The following is an 18,601-nucleotide window of genomic DNA, read 5'->3' on the forward strand; positions in this document are numbered from 1 at the left end:
TCAGAGACAGGGTATGAATTGATAGCCGTGGCAATACCCAACTTTGATTGAAATGAATGTTAGGAATTCATCAGCCAGTACTGTATTCATCATCACCTCAATCAATGGAATTGAAACAAACTGATCAGGGCAGGACTTTGTACATAAGAGTTCATGAGTTAGTTTAAAAATAAGCTGGATGTGATCATGTTCTCCCACATCTGTTTGGCCAGCCACTGTGAGGGCAAGGTGAGATACTAGCCGCTGATAATTGAAACAGGTTGCTGTGTCTACCTAGAGAAGAGAGAACTTGGCTGCCCTCTGTGAGATCAAAGCCTGGAGCCTCACCTGCTGCCAGTATGGAATGTCTGGGTGGAATCTCCCCAAGCATGAGAGCAAACCCCATGTTTGATATGGACCAACTCTCTGCCTATTTTAAGGGGCTCTACGACGGCACAGTGTGGCGAAAGCCAGAACAATAAGGATATATAGATATATGGCTCTGGTGAAGTTGGCATGGTTATAGTAACGAAGAAGGAACACATTACACAAAACAACACCTTCCTGCTAAACACAGGTATGTTTGTTACAGTTCTTTTGTAATTAATTATCACAATTCTGTATCAAAAAGAATCTCAGAACCTTCAGTATCAATTGCAGTAAATACACAAAACATGCAAACATACATACAATATATTGCTGCCATGACCAGATCCCATTTATCCTGGGATGCCTTACTCACCTTTAGCCAGGGCTGGTGTTTGGTCTCCCCTGCATCCCCCATACTCCTCTGGTCCCGGCTGGACAGGGCACAGCCCGTGTGAGGAACCATCCTGAGAAGCTCCCTCTCCCGGAACCCCAAACAGACCTAGTCCTGCCCAGAGAAACAGCAAGGTCTCAGCCATGCCAACCCCTCCAGGTTCCCTTCCAGTGCCCATCATATCCCAGGGGGACTAGTCAGGAGGATCTGAGGACACGATCACGATGACTCACTGTATCAGCGTTGTCATGACTGTCTTCTCCTCTCACAAACACTGTAGAGATCTCCACCACTGCCTGTCTACCGCACCACTGAACCACTCTCACCTGAGCTCTGTGGGTACACACACGCCCATATCAAACTACATATCAAACCACATGTGGTTTATCTTTAGCATACCGAGACAAAGCCAAGCAGCCAAGCAAGAAGAGAGACAGCTCTCCACATCATCATAAATATATCTGCTAAATCTTAAGCAGTGAGCTGTGTGATTTATACATTATATAAGTTTAATAAAACATTTAATCATCAAAGATGAGACTAAAACATCTGCTCCAAAATAAATATCTCTTCTCCTTATTTCGCTGGAGTCAAAATTCTGTGATAATCCTTCAGCGTTTTCGCTGTGCATAAAAATTAAGCCATAAATCGATTTTCAAAAGACGATTTGTTACCACAGCTTAGTTGACATTTAATTTAAGAGGATTCATATTTTTAATGGTTCTACTGTTTACACTGTGGCGTACAGCATGTCAGCCACCAGGGGGAGACTCGTCGAGGCCTGGTGACGGACGGTGTATACACCACGAGGCGATGGCTCCATCTGCTGGATGTGCCAGGTCTCAACGGGTTCTCCGGCCAGTACTAATTGGGGCTGATTGGGAGTTGGTGAGTAATCTCATGGGCTGATTGCTCATCAGCTGTGCAAGGCCCATAAAGCTGGCCGAAGACGAGAGCGAGGACGACCACACGCCTGTGTGGCCCGGAAGGAAACGGTTGACCAACCTGTTTCTACGGGTCTGGAGTCGGAGGGGGTGCCGGAACCCGACCCCTCTGGGGGAACCATGGGAGGAAGAGCCCAGCCTCTCCCTCCTCGATTTCGAGGGGCCAGTCAAGACACCCGCGGGGGGCCAACTGAGGGGACAATTTGGGACGGCCCAGTGGGAGGATCCTAACTCGAAAGCCGCCACAGCCCAAATGATAGCGGTGGATGGACAGCTACTTCTGGGGGTGAGTGACTGGCGACACCCCCATTTCCAGATCAAGAATAACCTTTTGTATCAGGTGTCACGCCAAAAGGGGGAACTTTGAGAGGTATTATTGCTGCCCCGACGGTACGTGGGAACCGTTCTTCAGCTGGCTCACACCCACCTGTTGGGAGTGCACCTGGGAATGGAGAAGACCCGGGAATGGAGAAGATCCGGGAACGGATCGCCGCACGGTTCCACTGCCCCAGGATGAGGAGGGCCGTGGAAGACTACTGTCGCAGCTGCCGAGAGTGTTAAATGACTGCCCCAAAGGCCCACTTCCGAAACCCACTGGTCCCCCTACCGATCATCGGGGTGCCCTTTGAACGAATTGCCATGGACATAGTGGGACCCCTGGTAAAAACAGCACGAGGACACAGGTACATCCTGGTAATAGTAGACTATGCCACCCGGTATCCCAAGGCCATTCCCCTACGGGCGGCGGTATCCAAGGGAATCGCACCGGAGCTGTTCCACCTTTTTAGCCGGGTGGGCATCCCGAACGAGATCCTGACAGACCAAGGTATGGAGTTTATGTCCCGCCTCATGAAAGAGTTGTGTGCCCTCCTGCAGATCAAGCAGATCTAGACTGCCGTTTTTCACCCGCAGATGGATGGGCTCGTCGAGTGCTTCAATCATATCAAATCAAATCAAATTTATTTATATAGCCCTTCGTACATCAGCTGATATCTCAAAGTGCTGTACAGAAACCCAGCCTAAAACCCCAAACAGCAAACAATGCAGGTGTAAAAGCACGGTGGCTAGGAAAAACTCCCTAGAAACAATAAAACCCTTTAGCAAATGCTGCGGAAGGTCATTGAGCAGGACGGGAAGAACTGGGACCAGCTACTACCCCACCTAATGTTCTCAATCTGAGAAGTACTCCAGTCCTCCACAGGGTTTTCCCCTTTTGAACTCCTCTACGGGAGGAGGCTACGCGGCCTATTGGACCTCACCAAGGAGGTGTGGGAAGCCCAACCGACTCCATTACGCAGCGTGGTAGAGCACATGGAGACGATGAGGGAGCGGATGACAGCCATATGGCCAGTCGTGAGGGAACATATGGAGAAGGCCCAACGCGCCCAAGCCCAGGTCTACAATCGGGGATCCCAGCCCCGAGAATTCCAGGTGGGAGACAGGGTGTTGGTCTTGATCCCCATCGCCGAAAGTAAGTTCCTGGCAACATGGCAACAACGGGCCATACGAGGTGATCGAGAAGCTGGGACCTGTCAATTACCGCGTACGGCAACCGGGAAGGCGGAAACCTTAACAGATTTACCAGGTGAACCTGTTGAAGAAGTGGCCAATGGTACCAGTGGTGGTCCCGAGCAACGAGGACCTCGACCCGGCCCAGAAGCAAGAGCTCAGGGAGCTTGTCGATCGGAACACGGCGGTGTTCTCCGAGAAGCCGGGCCGCACGACCCTCATTGAACACCACATTCGTACCTGGCGTGGGGAAATGGTATGAAAGAGGTCATATTGGATTCTGGAGGCCTGAAGGAAGGCCGTGAAACAAGAAGTGGAGGCTATGCTGAGGATGGGGGTCATTGAAGAGTCTCACATTGCATGGTGCAGCCCCATCGTGTTGGTGCCCAAACCGGACGGTAGCCTCCACTTCTGTAATGATTTCCGGGGTGTGAACGACATAAGCTTATTCGACACCTACCCAATGACGAGGGTGGACGAGCTCATATACCGATTGGGAAAGTCCCGGTACATCAGCACCCTCGACCTGACCAAAGGATATTGGCAGGTACCGGTGACATTCTCCTCCTGGGAGAAGACGGCGTTCTCGACACCTGACTGTTTGTATCAGTACCGGGTCCTCCAGTTCGGGTCTCCATGGGGCCCCGCCTACCTTCCAGCGACTGATGAACAGAATGCTTCGACCCCACCAGCAGTACGCAACGGCATATCTGCATGATATCATCATCCACAGCCAAGGTTGGGAAGAGCAGCTGATGCACCTCCAGGCGGTGCTGTACGAGCTCAGACAAGCCGGGTTGACCGCGAACCCCAAGAAGTGCAAACTAGGTTTTGAGGAGGTGAAGCACCTGGGGTATTTGATCAGACAGGGAAGTAAAGACACAGGTCAAGTCCTTCCTGGGACTGGCAGGATACTATAGCCGGTTTATCCCCAACTTTGCGGATATAGCTTCCCTACTCGCCGATCTAACCAGAGCCCGCCTCCCGAAAACAGTGAGATGGACGGACGAGACAGAAGCGGTGGTCAGCCGTCTGAAGGAAGCGCTGTGCTCCCATCCAATTCCCGTAACGCCTGATTTCCAGGTGCCGATGGTGGTCCAGACGGATGCATGTGATACGGGACTAGGGGCTGTTCTGTCCCAGATACACGATGGGGTGCTAGACACTCAAGAATGACCTGTTAGGTACCCACTTCACCCTGGGCACGGACCATGCTCCCCTGATATGGATGGCCAGGGAAAGGACACAAACGGTGGGGTCACCAGGTGGTTCTTGTCCCTTCAACCCTTCTCTTTTTCTGTTGTGCAAAAGTCAGGGGCGAAGCATGGAAACGCGGATGCCCTATCGAGAAGGGAGACATATGTCGCACTGATCATAGTCCCCTCCCCGATAGACCTGGGGGGGTGACATACAGCACATCAGCCACCAGGGGGAGACTCGTAGAGGCCTGGTGACAGATGGTGTATACATCACGAGGCGATGGCTCCATCTGCTGGACGTGCCAGGTCTCGACGGGTTCTCCGGCCAGTACTAATTGGGGCTGATTGGGAGTTGGTGAGTAATCTCATGGGCTGATTGCTCACCAGCTGTGCAAAGCCCATGAAGCTTCCAGAAGGGCAGCACACAGGGAGAGTGGGGGAAGAAAGGACTCCTGTATAGTTGGGGACGGTTACAGAGGTAACAGGAGGGAGTGCAGTTTTGATCCCGACAGGATACCGCAAGATCCGGAGCGCCGAAGACGGTATCCCGGAGAGGGTCTCATAGGGGAGACATACCCTTTTCTTTTTGATTTATTATTTAAATAAACTCCCTTGAAACTGAGCTAATCCTTCTCTGTCCATGTCTGATCTGTGTAAACGTCTGGACCAAACTCTCTGTTCTGCCACAACATAGATATGCAAATTGTTTTTGTCAAAGTCATACAGGCATCTAGATTGAAATATAGTATAAACAATCCATTAAATTAGACATGTATTTATTTATATATACTACATATATACCAGAACGCTTTTCTATACCAGAAATTCAGAAGCAACATAAAACTCATCATGTTTCACACAGCAGTGGGCCCATATAGGCCAGCAGAACATCGGACCAAATACGTCCTGTTCACATTTCAGAAACATGTCAACAAAACAAATTACAACACAGCACATGATATAATATAAGCTCTCTTTTTGGCGACAATCACTGTTCAAAATGTAAACATCATTCTGTTGGGGTCTGATGAGAGAGAGAACACCACTGAGTGCACATGGATCCATCAACTGCTCTGAGTCGCCCTACTCACAGGCAGGCACATTTTATCTCTATAACCATAACCATCATCACCATCATCATCACTATCACCACAACCATCATCATCACTATCACCATAACCGTCATCATCACCATCACGATCATGTTGCTACAACAAAGAGCTGTATCAGGGAAAACTCTCTTTTTATACAGCACTGTAAAACCTGTTGGCAAAAATCGACTCAGTCAGCTTTCAGAGTACCATGGGAGTTAACTTACAAATAAATCATAGTTAGGAATCATCCATAAACACATCCATATTGAAATAATTTGCATCAAAGGACAGATAGTATTCATAATGACATAAAAGGCAACACATCCTCAAGACACTTGATTCTATTTACAGGACAAATGGCTTTGTAGACTATATTTTTCAGTAGTATCCAGCACATGGACATGCTATGTCTGTTGTTTCTATATTGTTCTGTACAAGAGGCCAGTTTTTCTGCTGTCCAGTGAGGGTCTATAGTTCAGGGCTGGACCTCATCCAGGGCCTCACAGTGGACATCATGCGTAATCCAGTGAGGTGACAGTGACAGACAAAAGCAGGGAAGAGGGTCCTCTGTCCAGAGACACACTGAAGTACCCAACATATTTAGGCTGAAAATGACAACTAGAGCATTGACATGAAATGACGCTGGAACACCTGACTTTAGAGGGATCAAAGCACCAGAGCTCTGGAAATGTACAGCATCTATCAGGGAAAGGTCAGGTCCTTGTCTCGTCTAGATCGTCATATCTACTGGAGAGAACATTACAACAAATGGAAAGGCCTTTCCTCTCACTTTGTTCAACAACCTTTTTTGTTCTCAGGTGAGAGCTCACGATCGGTGAGTTAACTGGTGCATACGGTCATTTCTGTTGTGACACCTTCTTCCCCATTGGCTGACTGACACGGAACCATTCACGTCACTGCCTGAGAAATACCCCATTGATGTAGTGTGAAATGAGAGAGGAGAGTTGTTTTAAAACAGTGTCTGTGACAACCAATGTCTGCTTCAGATCCCTACACACCTACCACTGTGTCATGATCAATAAAGATCGAATAACTGAGAACTTCTGATCTTACAGGAGGAAAAGAGCACAATTTCAATACATTCCTGATACTTCAGTGCCACATACTATTTTTCTGCTACACACTGTACTGAACACATACGTACTCTGTTTCATAGGTCTAAGAAGTGAGGAAACATTCTTTACATCTTGAGTTATTCAACTTTGTTATTAATCAAAATGCAACTGGTGAACGTTTGCACTGTATGCCAGCAGTCCCCATATCTTCCTTGTCTTGTTGATTTGACAAACATATTGCACTCCTACAAACACACACTCTTAGAAAAGAAGGTGCTTTCTAGAACCTTTAAAGAACCCTTTTTGGTTCCAGGTAGAATGCTTTTGGGTTCCATGTAGAACCCTTTCCACAGAGGGTTTTACATGGAACCCAAAAGGATTCTACCTGGAACCCAAAAGGGTTCCCCCCTGGAACTAAAAAGGGTGATCCTATTGAACCTTTATTTAACTAGGCAAGTCAGTAAAGAACAAATTCTTATTTACAATGACAGCTTACCCCGGCCAAATCCTCCGGGACGGCGCTGGGCCAATTGTGCGCCGCCCTATGGGACTCCCGATCACGGCCGGCTGTGATACAGCTCGGGTTCAAACCAGGATCAAACAAAGGTCTGTAGTGATGCCTCTAGCACTGAGATGCAATGCCTTAGGCTGCTGCGTTACTCGGGAGCCAGCTGAAGAACTCATTTGGAACCCTTTTTTCTAAGAGTGCAGATACACACACGTACAGATGCACACTCAGTACACGACCTGACAGTGTGCTTCAAACTGAGGACCCCTGTCTTTCTGATACCCAGTTTTGCTGTCCATTTTCCTGCTCTTCTTCTACAAGTCCCGGCCCTAACAGCGGTCATCCTCGTCCGTGTCACTCAAGAGCTCGCAGGCAACCACAGAGCTGGCCTGACCCAGGCGTTTATGGAAGTGTCCGTTGGGGACCTGCCAGTTGTGTCTGAGCTGGGGGGCAGAGCTGATGGTGTTGGCCCGGCCCAGACTGGTTGCAATGGCCGCCTCGAAGGTCAGAGTCTCATCCAGGCCTGAGGAGTCTGGGCTGTGTAACTCTTCGTGCAGGGTCAGGTACGGCTCCGAGATGTACCGGTGAGGTGAGGGGTGCGGGTGACTGACCCCTAACCCTGGGCCACCCACCCCTATTCCCACCCCCGCTCCTGACTCTGGGGCTAGCCTTTCCCCCTCCTCCCGCAACGAGGGATCCTCCGTCTCTCCGGGGGCCTCCTGGGTCCGGGCTCTGCCCTCACTGGCAGCAGGGGGGGAGAGGTGGGCTCGGCACACCAGGGGGGAGTAGGAGATGTGAGGGCGTGGCCTCAAGGGCGTCTGGGGGAGCTGGCGCCGGCCGCGAGGTATGCTGGACAGGTCTGGGCTGCCTGAAGTGTTGCCCTGCAGAGAGTAGAGACCTCACACATAAACCAAGCTTCAATGGTAGTAGGGACAGTGTTTGATAGATAAAGCCAGGAATTGAATAATAATAGGCTCAGGGCCGTTGAGAGAACAGTCACCTGTCTGTGGAGGGCATGTGTGCGTCCCTCACTGGGGGAACGGGACTGCTTGCGTTCTTGTGACGGGTCCTGGCTCCGCTCCTCAGAGTTGCAGCGGGACACATCGGGAGACAGCAGGTGACGCCTCTCTTTGGAGCGCCCCCGCTCATGATCCACTGGTTCCCTGATGTTGCACCTGATTCCTGAGAGGCAGCGGGAGAGAGGGGAGCTTTGAAGAGGGACACAGTATAGCAAATACACAGCCATCAGGGGGCATCTGAAACTGATATCTTCCACTGTTCTTCAATGGTTTTAAAGTATGAAAGGGGTCAGGATCAGTGAATGGACCCTAAGCAGAGCCATATTGAAAACATTCCAGCTTTAACCAGAGTGAAGGAAAAGATGCCATGTAAACTCAGTGGCTGACTGTTACTGTGTGTAGTATACCTCTGATGCTCCTCTGTCGTGGTCTATTCAGACGGTCAGGACTGACCCTCTTCAGAGAGTACTCCTCCTGCCACAGGCCATTCACACATTGATCCCCAATAGTGGAGAAGGAGCGCTTCATCGATTTGCTGCTGTCTGTCCCCACCTACACACAAACAGATAAACACATACACACATACAGTAGACACACACACATATAGATATACAGACATATACACACGTATACATTTGGTTGAGAGAATGTGAGAGGGTAGAAAGTGTGTGGAGTTCTAATCTGAGTTCTGAGCAGAAGACTTTCTCTCATCCACAACACACATTCCATGTTTAACACATGGTATTTATATTGTGCTTTTTGAGGACCCAAAGCCACTTCCTATCCATATTACCATGGACTAAAAATACAACGTTTCGGAAACATGGCACACTGACATGTTTGCCACGCAAGGATTAACCATCAAAGTATGCCATCCACACTGTCAACAACCATTGAAGGTAGCAGCTGAAATCAGATGTATATACTGTAGCAACCTAGTTAACACCCAATCCTCCTCCACTTCATGGCTGTATATACGTGGCTGCACTGCTCCAGTGTTCAGTCCCTCTGAAGCCCCCACAGAGGCTGTCTGCCTGGGTCCTGTTCTCTCTGAGGCCCCATGGGTAGAGGAGGGGAGGTGAGGGGCTATACAGTAACAGGTACCTGTGTGTCTACAGCCAGCCGAGGCATAGAGGAGGCTCGGATAGAGACTGCCCGCCCGGGCACCCTGAGTGGGGCATCCTGCCTGTTAGTGGGGCAAAGGTTGCGGTTAAACTCTTTGCGCTCCGGAACCTATATAGTCAGAGAAAGAAGGAGGAGAGAGAAACACAGCAGAGTTCTAATGTGTGAAAACAGAGTTGGCAGCAATGACGTCAGAGGACCAGCAGAGGGCTACTGTACCAACACGTCACAAGCAGATGTAGTATGCTGACTGAGATTTTGTACAGTATTGCTATCGAATAGCCGTACACCCTCTTTACTCAGATTAAAAGCACTGGCTGAGCACAACGGCAGCCAAAGCACTGTGTGTTGGCAGTGTAATGTATTAATTTTTCATTATCCATTGTGAACCTGTGTGAGTGGTGACTGTCTGGAGTGCTCAGAAGTACTGTTGGTAGGAGTACCACTGTCAACGAGGGGCTGACAACCAGGCGGGCAGGGCAGATAGGAGGGGCTGAAGGAAGGAAGGGGGCGGTGTCTACATGCGCAACAACGGCTTAAAGCTTAAAATGGAGCTTGAATAACTGAAAGCCATGAAGCGGAGGCAAGAACCAGTCACAGGCATGCAGGCATAGGAAACCAAAATGCCCCACTCTTCACTAAAGAGCTGAGAAGAGCTGAGAAACCATAACCACGAAATATGAGCAGTATCCTCCAACAGAACTCGGTACAGCTGCTCAAAGAACAGAGAGATGGATGGGAGTGCCATATGGCATATAGCTCTGTTGATGACAAAGGTGCCAAATACCAACACAGCATAATTAAACCACAAAACCATGAGAAGAGGGCTGACACCAAACCACCAGAGACAAGCCGCCGTCTCTGTCCCTGTTCCATTCACACACTTACAGAAAGTCACACGCTTTCATGTCGTCAAAGTCACACTCCCCACAGTGCCAAAACTCAGCAGAATCACAACAATCTTGCAAAATAAGCATAATACGCATGGTTCATCAAAGCCTATGGCGGAGAAATTATGATACCATTCAAAGAAATGGGTGAGTAGTGATAAATGCCTTAAACAAGGGACACTGTGTGGAGTGAAGAGCAGGGTGAGACATTGCCATGGTGAAGTTGAGAATGACACAGAAGGGGCCAGACAGCCGTATCATCGACTGCAATCCAGCTCTGCTAGATAGAACTGGCTTGGACTGTGTAGAGTTAACTAAAGTAGGTGTGTGTTTTGAATGGCTTTGAGTGTAAGGTAAGAGTGTGCATGACTCACAAATGAGTGACCAATCTGTTCTGGGTCTAATTGTTATGATTACAGTCTGATCAACAGCAATGCTTTTTACAATGTTGTTTCAGACAAGAGTTTGATGATGAATCAGAATATACTGGCACCATACATCAAATATTTCAACACAAATCACAAATCAACACCCTCCCACAACCACCCCCCAACCAACTCCACCCCACTAATCAACTAGCGTCAAAATACTGAATATTGATTGGGCCGGGCCTCTTGGGTAACAATTGGTGGACAGAGACAGCTAATTGGCTGGACAGTGCCAAAGAGATGGATGGGGGAGTGGATGAGTCAGAGTGAGTCCAGTCAGACGCTGCCTCTCCTGGGAGAGACAGCCTCAACCCCCACTCCTCTCCTCCCCATCTCTCTGGATCACAACCACAGCCTACCAGACCATAATGCAACCCTTCTCACTCCATCCTATCTCACTGGAGGTTTACCCATCAAAAGTCTACTCATGCATTATGTTTGTAATTATAACACAATTATTTCCCCATTAAGTGTGTAACACAGTAATACATACATATAAAATACAATGTGACATGTATTGTACTGCTTGGTTGAGGGAGCTTGCAAGTAAGCATTTCACTGCACCGTTTATACCTGCTGTAAACTGTGCATGTGATGAATCAACTTTGATTTGATTTTGATTTGATTATAGTACATTGGGTGAGTGTGTTCATGGGGGTGTTACAGTACTTGAGACCAAGTCCTTACCAGTGTGTGGAGCTGGTGGTGGAGCAGGTGGTGGTGGTGATAGTTGTGGTAGTCCTCCTCTCTGTCCTCTAGGTCCTGGGACATTGGCTGCATGAACATCTCCTGAGGAGATATGGGACTCAAGGCCACAAATCCTCCTCTGGTCCTGATGGAACAGATAGGAAGCCAGACAGATGCTCAGAGAGGCATGCCTATCTAGCGTGAACACATATCTATTAACTCCATCTACAGGCACGCACACACAGGATCGGGGACTTCAGGAGTAGGGCTGTGACGGTCATGACATTTTGTCAGACGGTTATTATCATGCAGCTGGTTATTGTGGCTCAGTTGGTAAAGCGTGGCTCTTGAAACGCCAAGGTTGTGGGTTCATTTCCCATGAGGGACCAGCACTCACTACTGTAAGTCTGCTAAATGACTAAAATGTTGATGTAAAAAGACTGTCGGTCTCACTGTAATTGACCATTAATTAATGTAAACATGTTTAGCATCTCCAGCCCTCCACGCATATGAGTGGCATACAAGCCTGCCCGATGAACATCTACATTTAAAAAGTATAATAAATCAATTTAATATACACCTTCACAATAATTCCATTATATATTTTAGTCAAGTCTAAAGAAACATTATGATACGAAGAAAATGTATTTCAGAAAACAGAATAGGAGTAGGCCGACTCTGTCACGCCCTGACCTTAGAGAGCCTTTTCAGGTCTCTATTTGGTTTGGTCAGGGTGTGATTTGGGGTGGACATTCTATGTTTAGTTTTCTATGATTTTGTGTTTCTTTGTTTTGGCCGGGTATGGTTCTCAATCAGGGACAGCTGTCTATCGTTGTCTCTGATTGGAAACCATACTTAGGTAGCCATTTTTCCCTCCTTTCGTTGTGGGTAGTTAACTTGGTTTGTGGCACTAATGCCCTGTAAGCTTCACGGTAGTTTTTTTGTTTGTTGTTTTGTTGGCGACATTTTTAAATAAAAAGGAAAATGTACGCTCACCACGCTGCACCTTGGTCTTCTTCCAGCAACGGCCGTGACTGTATGTTATCTGGCTGTGCGCCATAAGCTGTAGGCTTGTTCATTTAGCTTACAAGATATGCTTATAAGTCCTGTTCCATTATTTTATATGATTTTATAGTAAGAAGAATATAATTTAACTAGCTGAATAAGATAGGATATTTTTAACATTCCGGAGCAAAAAAATCATTTGAAACAGGTCCTCCAATACACAAGATTTAGAGTTATTTGGCAACTTTAGTTGTGAATGATACAAACCTTAAAATGTCTTAGAAATGAAAACATATATAGGCTGCATGATGCGGCTATAAGCAATATAATCTTGTCTTTACTAATATGTAAAATGAGTTCGGATTTAGAATGGCCCATTATCAAATGGGCAGGAACAAGGACATGATAAAAATACATGTCATCTATATGCACTGGAATAGCGAATGGAGGCTCTGTGCTTTCCCGCTGGTCCGGTAGGCTACTTTGGTTTTATAGTGGAGCTATGCTTAAGATGACCAGCTGAGAAATACATATAAGTAAACTTACTTCACTCCATACATCACTGTTTGAGGAGCATGCGCTTGCTGTGTGACAGGTGATATTCCGCCCAAACTCTGTATGCAATGGGCTATCCAACCCTATTCCTGCAGCTACCTAGTGCTTGATTTGGGATACCAAGTGAATGAAATCTGTTCGGGAACATCAATAGTAACATGTTTTCGCAAACAAAACATATTTCACTGAACTGTTGACAGCCCCTCTGCATGCTTGAGAAAGGAATAAAGGAGAGAGGAGGAGATGGAAACGCACGGTGGTGAGAGATTCTGTAGCTAAAAGGTCATGTGCCACCCAATTCATTATACAAATATTTTTGTTAAATCCCTATTACTAGGCTATTCAAAATCAAATACAAATTTACTTTAATTGTAGGCTACCTGTAAGCTGCCCTGCCCTGCACAATGAAACAACAGCATCGCATAGGGCTCTCTACCAGAATCATGGATAGACATTTTGGACCAGAGCATAAGGTAACCAGTCCATCCAGTATGCATAATAATACAGTCCACCACTCTCAAAGGCGATTACTCTAATTTGTTTAATGTTAAAGTATAGGTCAGACCAATTATGCACCAGACATTTTAAATCAGTTTTGTTTTATGTTTGTCTGCCATGGGAAATATGTGGAAGGCTATGTATTGTATAACCGCACAATCATAATTTTATTCCGTTTTTTCCCCCAGGCTTGAGCACATAAGTCTATGCACATGTATATGCTCTAATATGTGTATAGGTGTTTTGAATGAATCATCACCTTAGAAAGCACTGTCCATGTCATTGTATTAGGCTTTGAAATAACATCCACAACTACCATGTTTTACACTTAATGCAACCTGCTGTTGAACTTCTGTCTTCAAACTGATCATCACAGTGAAGTCAGTTTTAAAAGCACTATACTGTTTTGATGATAAGTGTTTGTTGTGATTTTAAATTGCATTTGCGATGATGTTAGAGGGCCCTGAGTACCAGGCCAGTAGGACCTGATGGTAGTTAGCAAGTTGGGTACTATCAAAGCATGTCCAGAGTGCAGAAGAGGTGATTACCATAACTTAACCTCTTGAAGCTAGGGGGCACTATTTTTATGTTTGGAAAAATAACGTTCCCAAAGTAAATGGCCTATTTCTCAGGACCAGATGCAAGAATATGCATATAATTGACAGATTATAATATAAAACACTCTAAGTTTCCAAAACTGTCAAAATATTGTCTGTGAGTATAACAGAACTGATATTGCAGGCGAAACCCTGAGGAAAATCCAATCAGGAAGTGCCTTATATTTTGAAACCCTTCTGTTCCTTTGCATACCTATCCTCCATTTAAAGGGATATCAACCAGATTCCTTTTTCTCTGGCGTCCCTAAGGTGTCAACAGTCTTTAGACATAGTTTCAGGCTTTTATTTTGAAAAGTGAGCGTGAAAGATCACATTGCGTAAGTGGATAGGTGGGGGCTCTCAGAGTGAGTTTTTGCGCTACAGAGTTGTTCCATTGTTCCTCCCGCTGTTATTGAAAGACCTACACACTCGGTTGATATATTATCGAACATATATTTTAAAAACTACCTGAGGAATGATTATAAAAAACGTTTGACATGTTTCTGTGGACATTATGAAGACTATTTGGAATTTCCGTCTGCATTGACGTGACCACTCTTTCCTGTGGATTTCTGAACATAAAGCGACAAACAAACGTCGGTATTTTGGGTATAAAAATAATCTTTATGGAACAAAAGGAACATTTGTTGTGTAACTGGGAGTCTCCTGAGTGAAAACATCCGAAGATCATCAAAGGTAAACGGTTAATTTGATTGCTTTTCTGATTTTCGTGACCAAGCTTCCTGATGCTAAGTGTACATAATGCTATGTTAGGCTATCGATACATTTACACAAAACGCTTGGATTGCTTTCGCTGTAAAGCATAATTTCAAAATCTGAGATGACAGGTGGATTAACAAAAGGCTAAACTGTGTTTTGCAATATTGCACTTGTGATTTCATGAATGTTCATATTATTTATTAATATTATTTGACTGTTGCGTTATGCTATTCAGCGGTTGCTGACGAAAATGATCCCGCGACAGGGATGGGTAGCGGTCACGTGGAATTTTACTGCGGTCATGACTCATGACTGCCGGTGTGGGGGTAATACGGTCACTGCAACAGCCCTATTCATGAGTAAAATAACATATTTACAGGGCAGATCCAGGGCTGTGGGGCAGGAAAGGGAGGGCTTTGGCACTGCAGAGGATCTCTTGAGGCAGAGAGGACGCATCCATACGCTGGAACATGGGAGCGTGTTTCTATAGAGGGTGAAGATGAAACAGGTACAGTATGAGAGTATGCAAACTACTGTTAAGAGGAGGTGGTTTCCTAACTATACTGTACATAGAGGTATATACCTGCTCCTCCAGCTGTTGCCTGAGCTTCTTGGCTTTGCTCTGCTTGTAGTAGTCCATGATCATCATGGCTGCATAGATCTTCCCAATGGTCATATGACTGGCTGGAAGACCAATGGCATAATGTCACTAATTTGAAATTCTTTCAAATTCATAACTCCTAGAGTAAATAGTTCAATTACATTGACTAATGCCAGTGGGACCATACATTCTGACTGTCACCTTTGTGGATGGGGACGAGCAGGTCCAGGGTCTTCTGTGAAAGGTGTGACCAAATGACACTTATCTCCTTCTGTAGATCTGAATCCATCTGACCTCGGTCCTCCCCTCCTGGAACCACCACAACAACAGCAGATCAAGCATGCAAGTTATGGAGGAAATTGATCAACAGTGTGTGGAGAAAGTAGAGAAAAACAACAAGGTTATACTAAGTATATAGCATGTTAGCTAGCGCCTGACCTCTGGCTATCTTCACCTCGAGGGCGGTTCGGATCAGGGCCATGAGGGTGGAGGTGAAGTGAACCGACATCTCTTCATCCACAGGCATGTTCATTAGCACCAGCCTCTGAGGGTGTCCATGGAAGGGACAGAGGGGGAAGCAGGAAATATATCTCATCAAACAGGAGACAACATGATGCAAATGGGAGGAGCTAGCCATTTGCAGTCTTAATGTAGTACTCAAGTCTCTACTTGATAATATGTTTTCACTGTTTAAGCTAAACTTACAATATAAGGATAAAAACACATGTGATAAGACAATACTCTAATAATAAGAATGTCATAGTAAGAACAGTCAAGAGACTCTCACAACACAGCATGTACAAAGAGGGTAGGTGCATCTCTGTCATTGCACATGCACACATATCACGAAATAAATGACAGGGAAATGATATGTGAAAAAAAGCAACAGAGTGCAAGGGCAGAAGGCACATGCATATACTTATATGAAGTAATCAAGAAACACTGATTGAGGAAGATTGTATGACATTCTGACACTGTACAGTGTGGCTTTATGAAGTATATGTCAGGTTTATGCACCCGTTTCAAAACAGCTGCATTCTTACTGACTGTAAAAGCCATTTACTCCACAGACATCTCTTAACACACAAAACATCAATTAATTACTCAGTCAGTTCTCTGCCAAGATGCAAACCAATAGAAAAAAAGAAAACACCAAAGCACAATGCTTATTTCTTTTTACTGTACGTATTGTCATCCACCAATCAAAAAACACCATTGTAGATTATCTTACAGTTGGACAAGCGACACATTACGATACGATAGACAACAGCCATTTCCCACACTTCATTTGGAATTGGGATGATCCGGTATGACAGAGAGCAAGGTTTTAGTTTGCCGTCTCCATTGACCTAACATAGAAACGTTGCCTGTCTGCATTTGGTCTACCTTATAAGCCACTTTGGATGGACATTTCTTGCCGAGGCCTAGAGGTGGCGACATGAGGGTCAGCATTTCATACATGTCAGTGTAATGAATACGCCCGCTGGGGAGGAGGCAGGGAGCAAGGCAGATGACGAGGAGGAAGGGCAAGGAAGGCATTCCCAAGGAATGGAGGAGGAAAGGAATATGTAAAAGGGAAGAGATATCAGAAAGAGGGTTATTCAATGGCATTACACAGAAAGAGGAAAATGATAAGATCAGGTTGTGGTCTTTCTATGCAGACCTGGCATAGAAAAGAGGGAGCAGAAGAAATCTAACATGACCAAAGGAATGACAGTAGGGTCCTCTGTGGTTCTGGCAGATACTTACATCACATCCTAAACCTGTACTGCTGACACTTGTCAGGGGGGGACTTACAGTAGGCCATGAAGTCACCACCATAACACTTTTCATCCTTCTAGGACCAGTCAGCTAACCCAGAGGTACCAGATCCAACCAGGCACAGAGAGCCAGGGTATCACAGAAAACTGATTTTGTGTAGTTGTTAACTTTACACTACATTTTCCAATAGCTCATTGCTCTGCATCTACAGAATGAAGTGCATAATGTTCTGTATGTAGGAGGAACACCCATCTCTTTGCATCCTGAAGCCACAGCCCAGTCATTCTTTGGCCTGGAGCAGAGCCAGAGCTGGCCTCCTCCAGCAGTGCAAGCAGGCCATAGAGCAGTAGTAGTAACTGGTAGAGAGGAATGGAGGTGGTGGGGGGCAGAGCAAGGATCCCAACGTAGGAAGGGGTTGAGGGAGCGAGGGATAGTGGTGGGGGAGCCAAACCTTGTAGGCCACCCTGTAGGGGCAGTTCTTTCCAAAGCCCAGGGGAGGTGAAATAGTGCGTACTACTTTGTACATCTCCTTATAGTGAATCCTTCCACTGGAAAGAACATACATTTATGTAGTTAACAATGAACATAGAGATTCAGCTTTGCTGAAGTTTACCAGAGCCAAAGTGCCAGCATTGCCCTAAGATAAATAACCTGGAAAGCAAAGCATCAGGACACAATGGACAGCAATTAGCCAAATATGCAATACTTTTCATATCATGAGATGTTTTGGACATTAGGGCTATATGGTGGTCTTTGTAAGTAGGTGGGAGTAACATTAGAATAACTGTAAAATAGTAAATAATTCACAGATGTGATGCTACTTTGTATGTGTTGTGTTGCTGTTGGGCCTCTGACTTACCAAGCAGCTCGGTCATATTCACCCCAGATACGAACAAACTCATCCAGGTGGTGAGGCCCCAATATTGAGGAATCCCGGGTGAGGTACTCAAAGTTGTCCATGATTACAGCCACAAACAGATTCAGCATCTGAACAGTGATTAGAGGAGGTCATAGACAAGGAACTACAGTATGTGTGTATGAAAGTGAAATATATATGCATGTAGGTGTCTCCTTCAACTTCTTCCGCTAATTTCTGGTAAGAGTAGAACTCTTAGAGTAGGACAGTATACCTCTTAGAGTAAGACAGTAGGACTCAGAGTAGGAGAGTAGGACTCAGAGTAGGACAGTAGGACTCTTAGAGTAGGGCTCTTAGAGTAGTACAGTAGGACTCTTAGAATAGGACAGCATTACTCTTAGAGTAGGTCTCTTAGAGTAGGACAGTAGGACTTCTAAAGTAGAACAGTAGACCTCTTAGAGTAGGATAGTAGGACTTTTAGAATAGGACAGTATGACTCTTAGAGTAGGACAGTAGGACTTTTAGAGCAGGACAGTAGGAGTCAGAGTAGGACAGTAGGAGTCAGAGTAGGACAGTAGGAGTCAGAGTAGGACTCTTACCAGAAATGAACTGAAGAAGATGAAGGAGACAAAGTAGAAGTAGGCAAACTCAGTTCCACAGCGCTCCTCGTGGTCTGATGTTAAAGCTAAGGGGTCTGGCTCACACTTCTGCCCCCCTAAACATGACAGCATGATCTCCTGCCACGACTCCCCCGTGGCACTCCTGCAGGCAGACAGCGGTGTGTCGTTCAGAGA

General features: G+C 46.1%; 1 protein-coding gene across 4 annotated transcripts in view; it reads right to left on the minus strand.

Annotated features, from left to right (window-relative positions):
• Positions 1–5,156: 5,156 nt before the first annotated feature.
• LOC118391197 (voltage-dependent R-type calcium channel subunit alpha-1E) overlaps positions 5,157–18,601 on the minus strand; it is a 121,263-nt gene continuing 107,818 nt past the window's right edge. For 2 of the 4 annotated variants that reach the window (XM_052458081.1, XM_035782361.2), the window contains exons 35-46: positions 18,407–18,569; positions 17,811–17,938; positions 16,577–16,673; positions 15,629–15,734; positions 15,392–15,499; positions 15,173–15,273; positions 14,967–15,073; positions 11,216–11,360; positions 9,193–9,321; positions 8,496–8,640; positions 8,070–8,251; positions 5,157–7,950 (exon numbers count right to left, since the gene is read on the minus strand). In XM_052458081.1, the coding sequence (XP_052314041.1) occupies positions 7,399–7,950; positions 8,070–8,251; positions 8,496–8,640; positions 9,193–9,321; positions 11,216–11,360; positions 14,967–15,073; positions 15,173–15,273; positions 15,392–15,499; positions 15,629–15,734; positions 16,577–16,673; positions 17,811–17,938; positions 18,407–18,569 (1,963 nt within the window). In that variant the 3' untranslated portion in view covers positions 5,157–7,398. Of the gene's footprint in view, positions 7,951–8,069; positions 8,252–8,495; positions 8,641–9,192; positions 9,322–11,215; positions 11,361–14,966; positions 15,074–15,172; positions 15,274–15,391; positions 15,500–15,628; positions 15,735–16,576; positions 16,674–17,402; positions 17,500–17,810; positions 17,939–18,406; positions 18,570–18,601 lie in introns of all 4 variants that reach the window. The other 2 variants (XM_035782352.2, XM_052458080.1) reach the window with 2 other exon arrangements.

The sequence above is a fragment of the Oncorhynchus keta genome, chromosome 1 (assembly GCF_023373465.1).
Source record: "Oncorhynchus keta strain PuntledgeMale-10-30-2019 chromosome 1, Oket_V2, whole genome shotgun sequence".
Classification (NCBI taxonomy): Eukaryota; Metazoa; Chordata; class Actinopteri; order Salmoniformes; family Salmonidae; genus Oncorhynchus; species Oncorhynchus keta.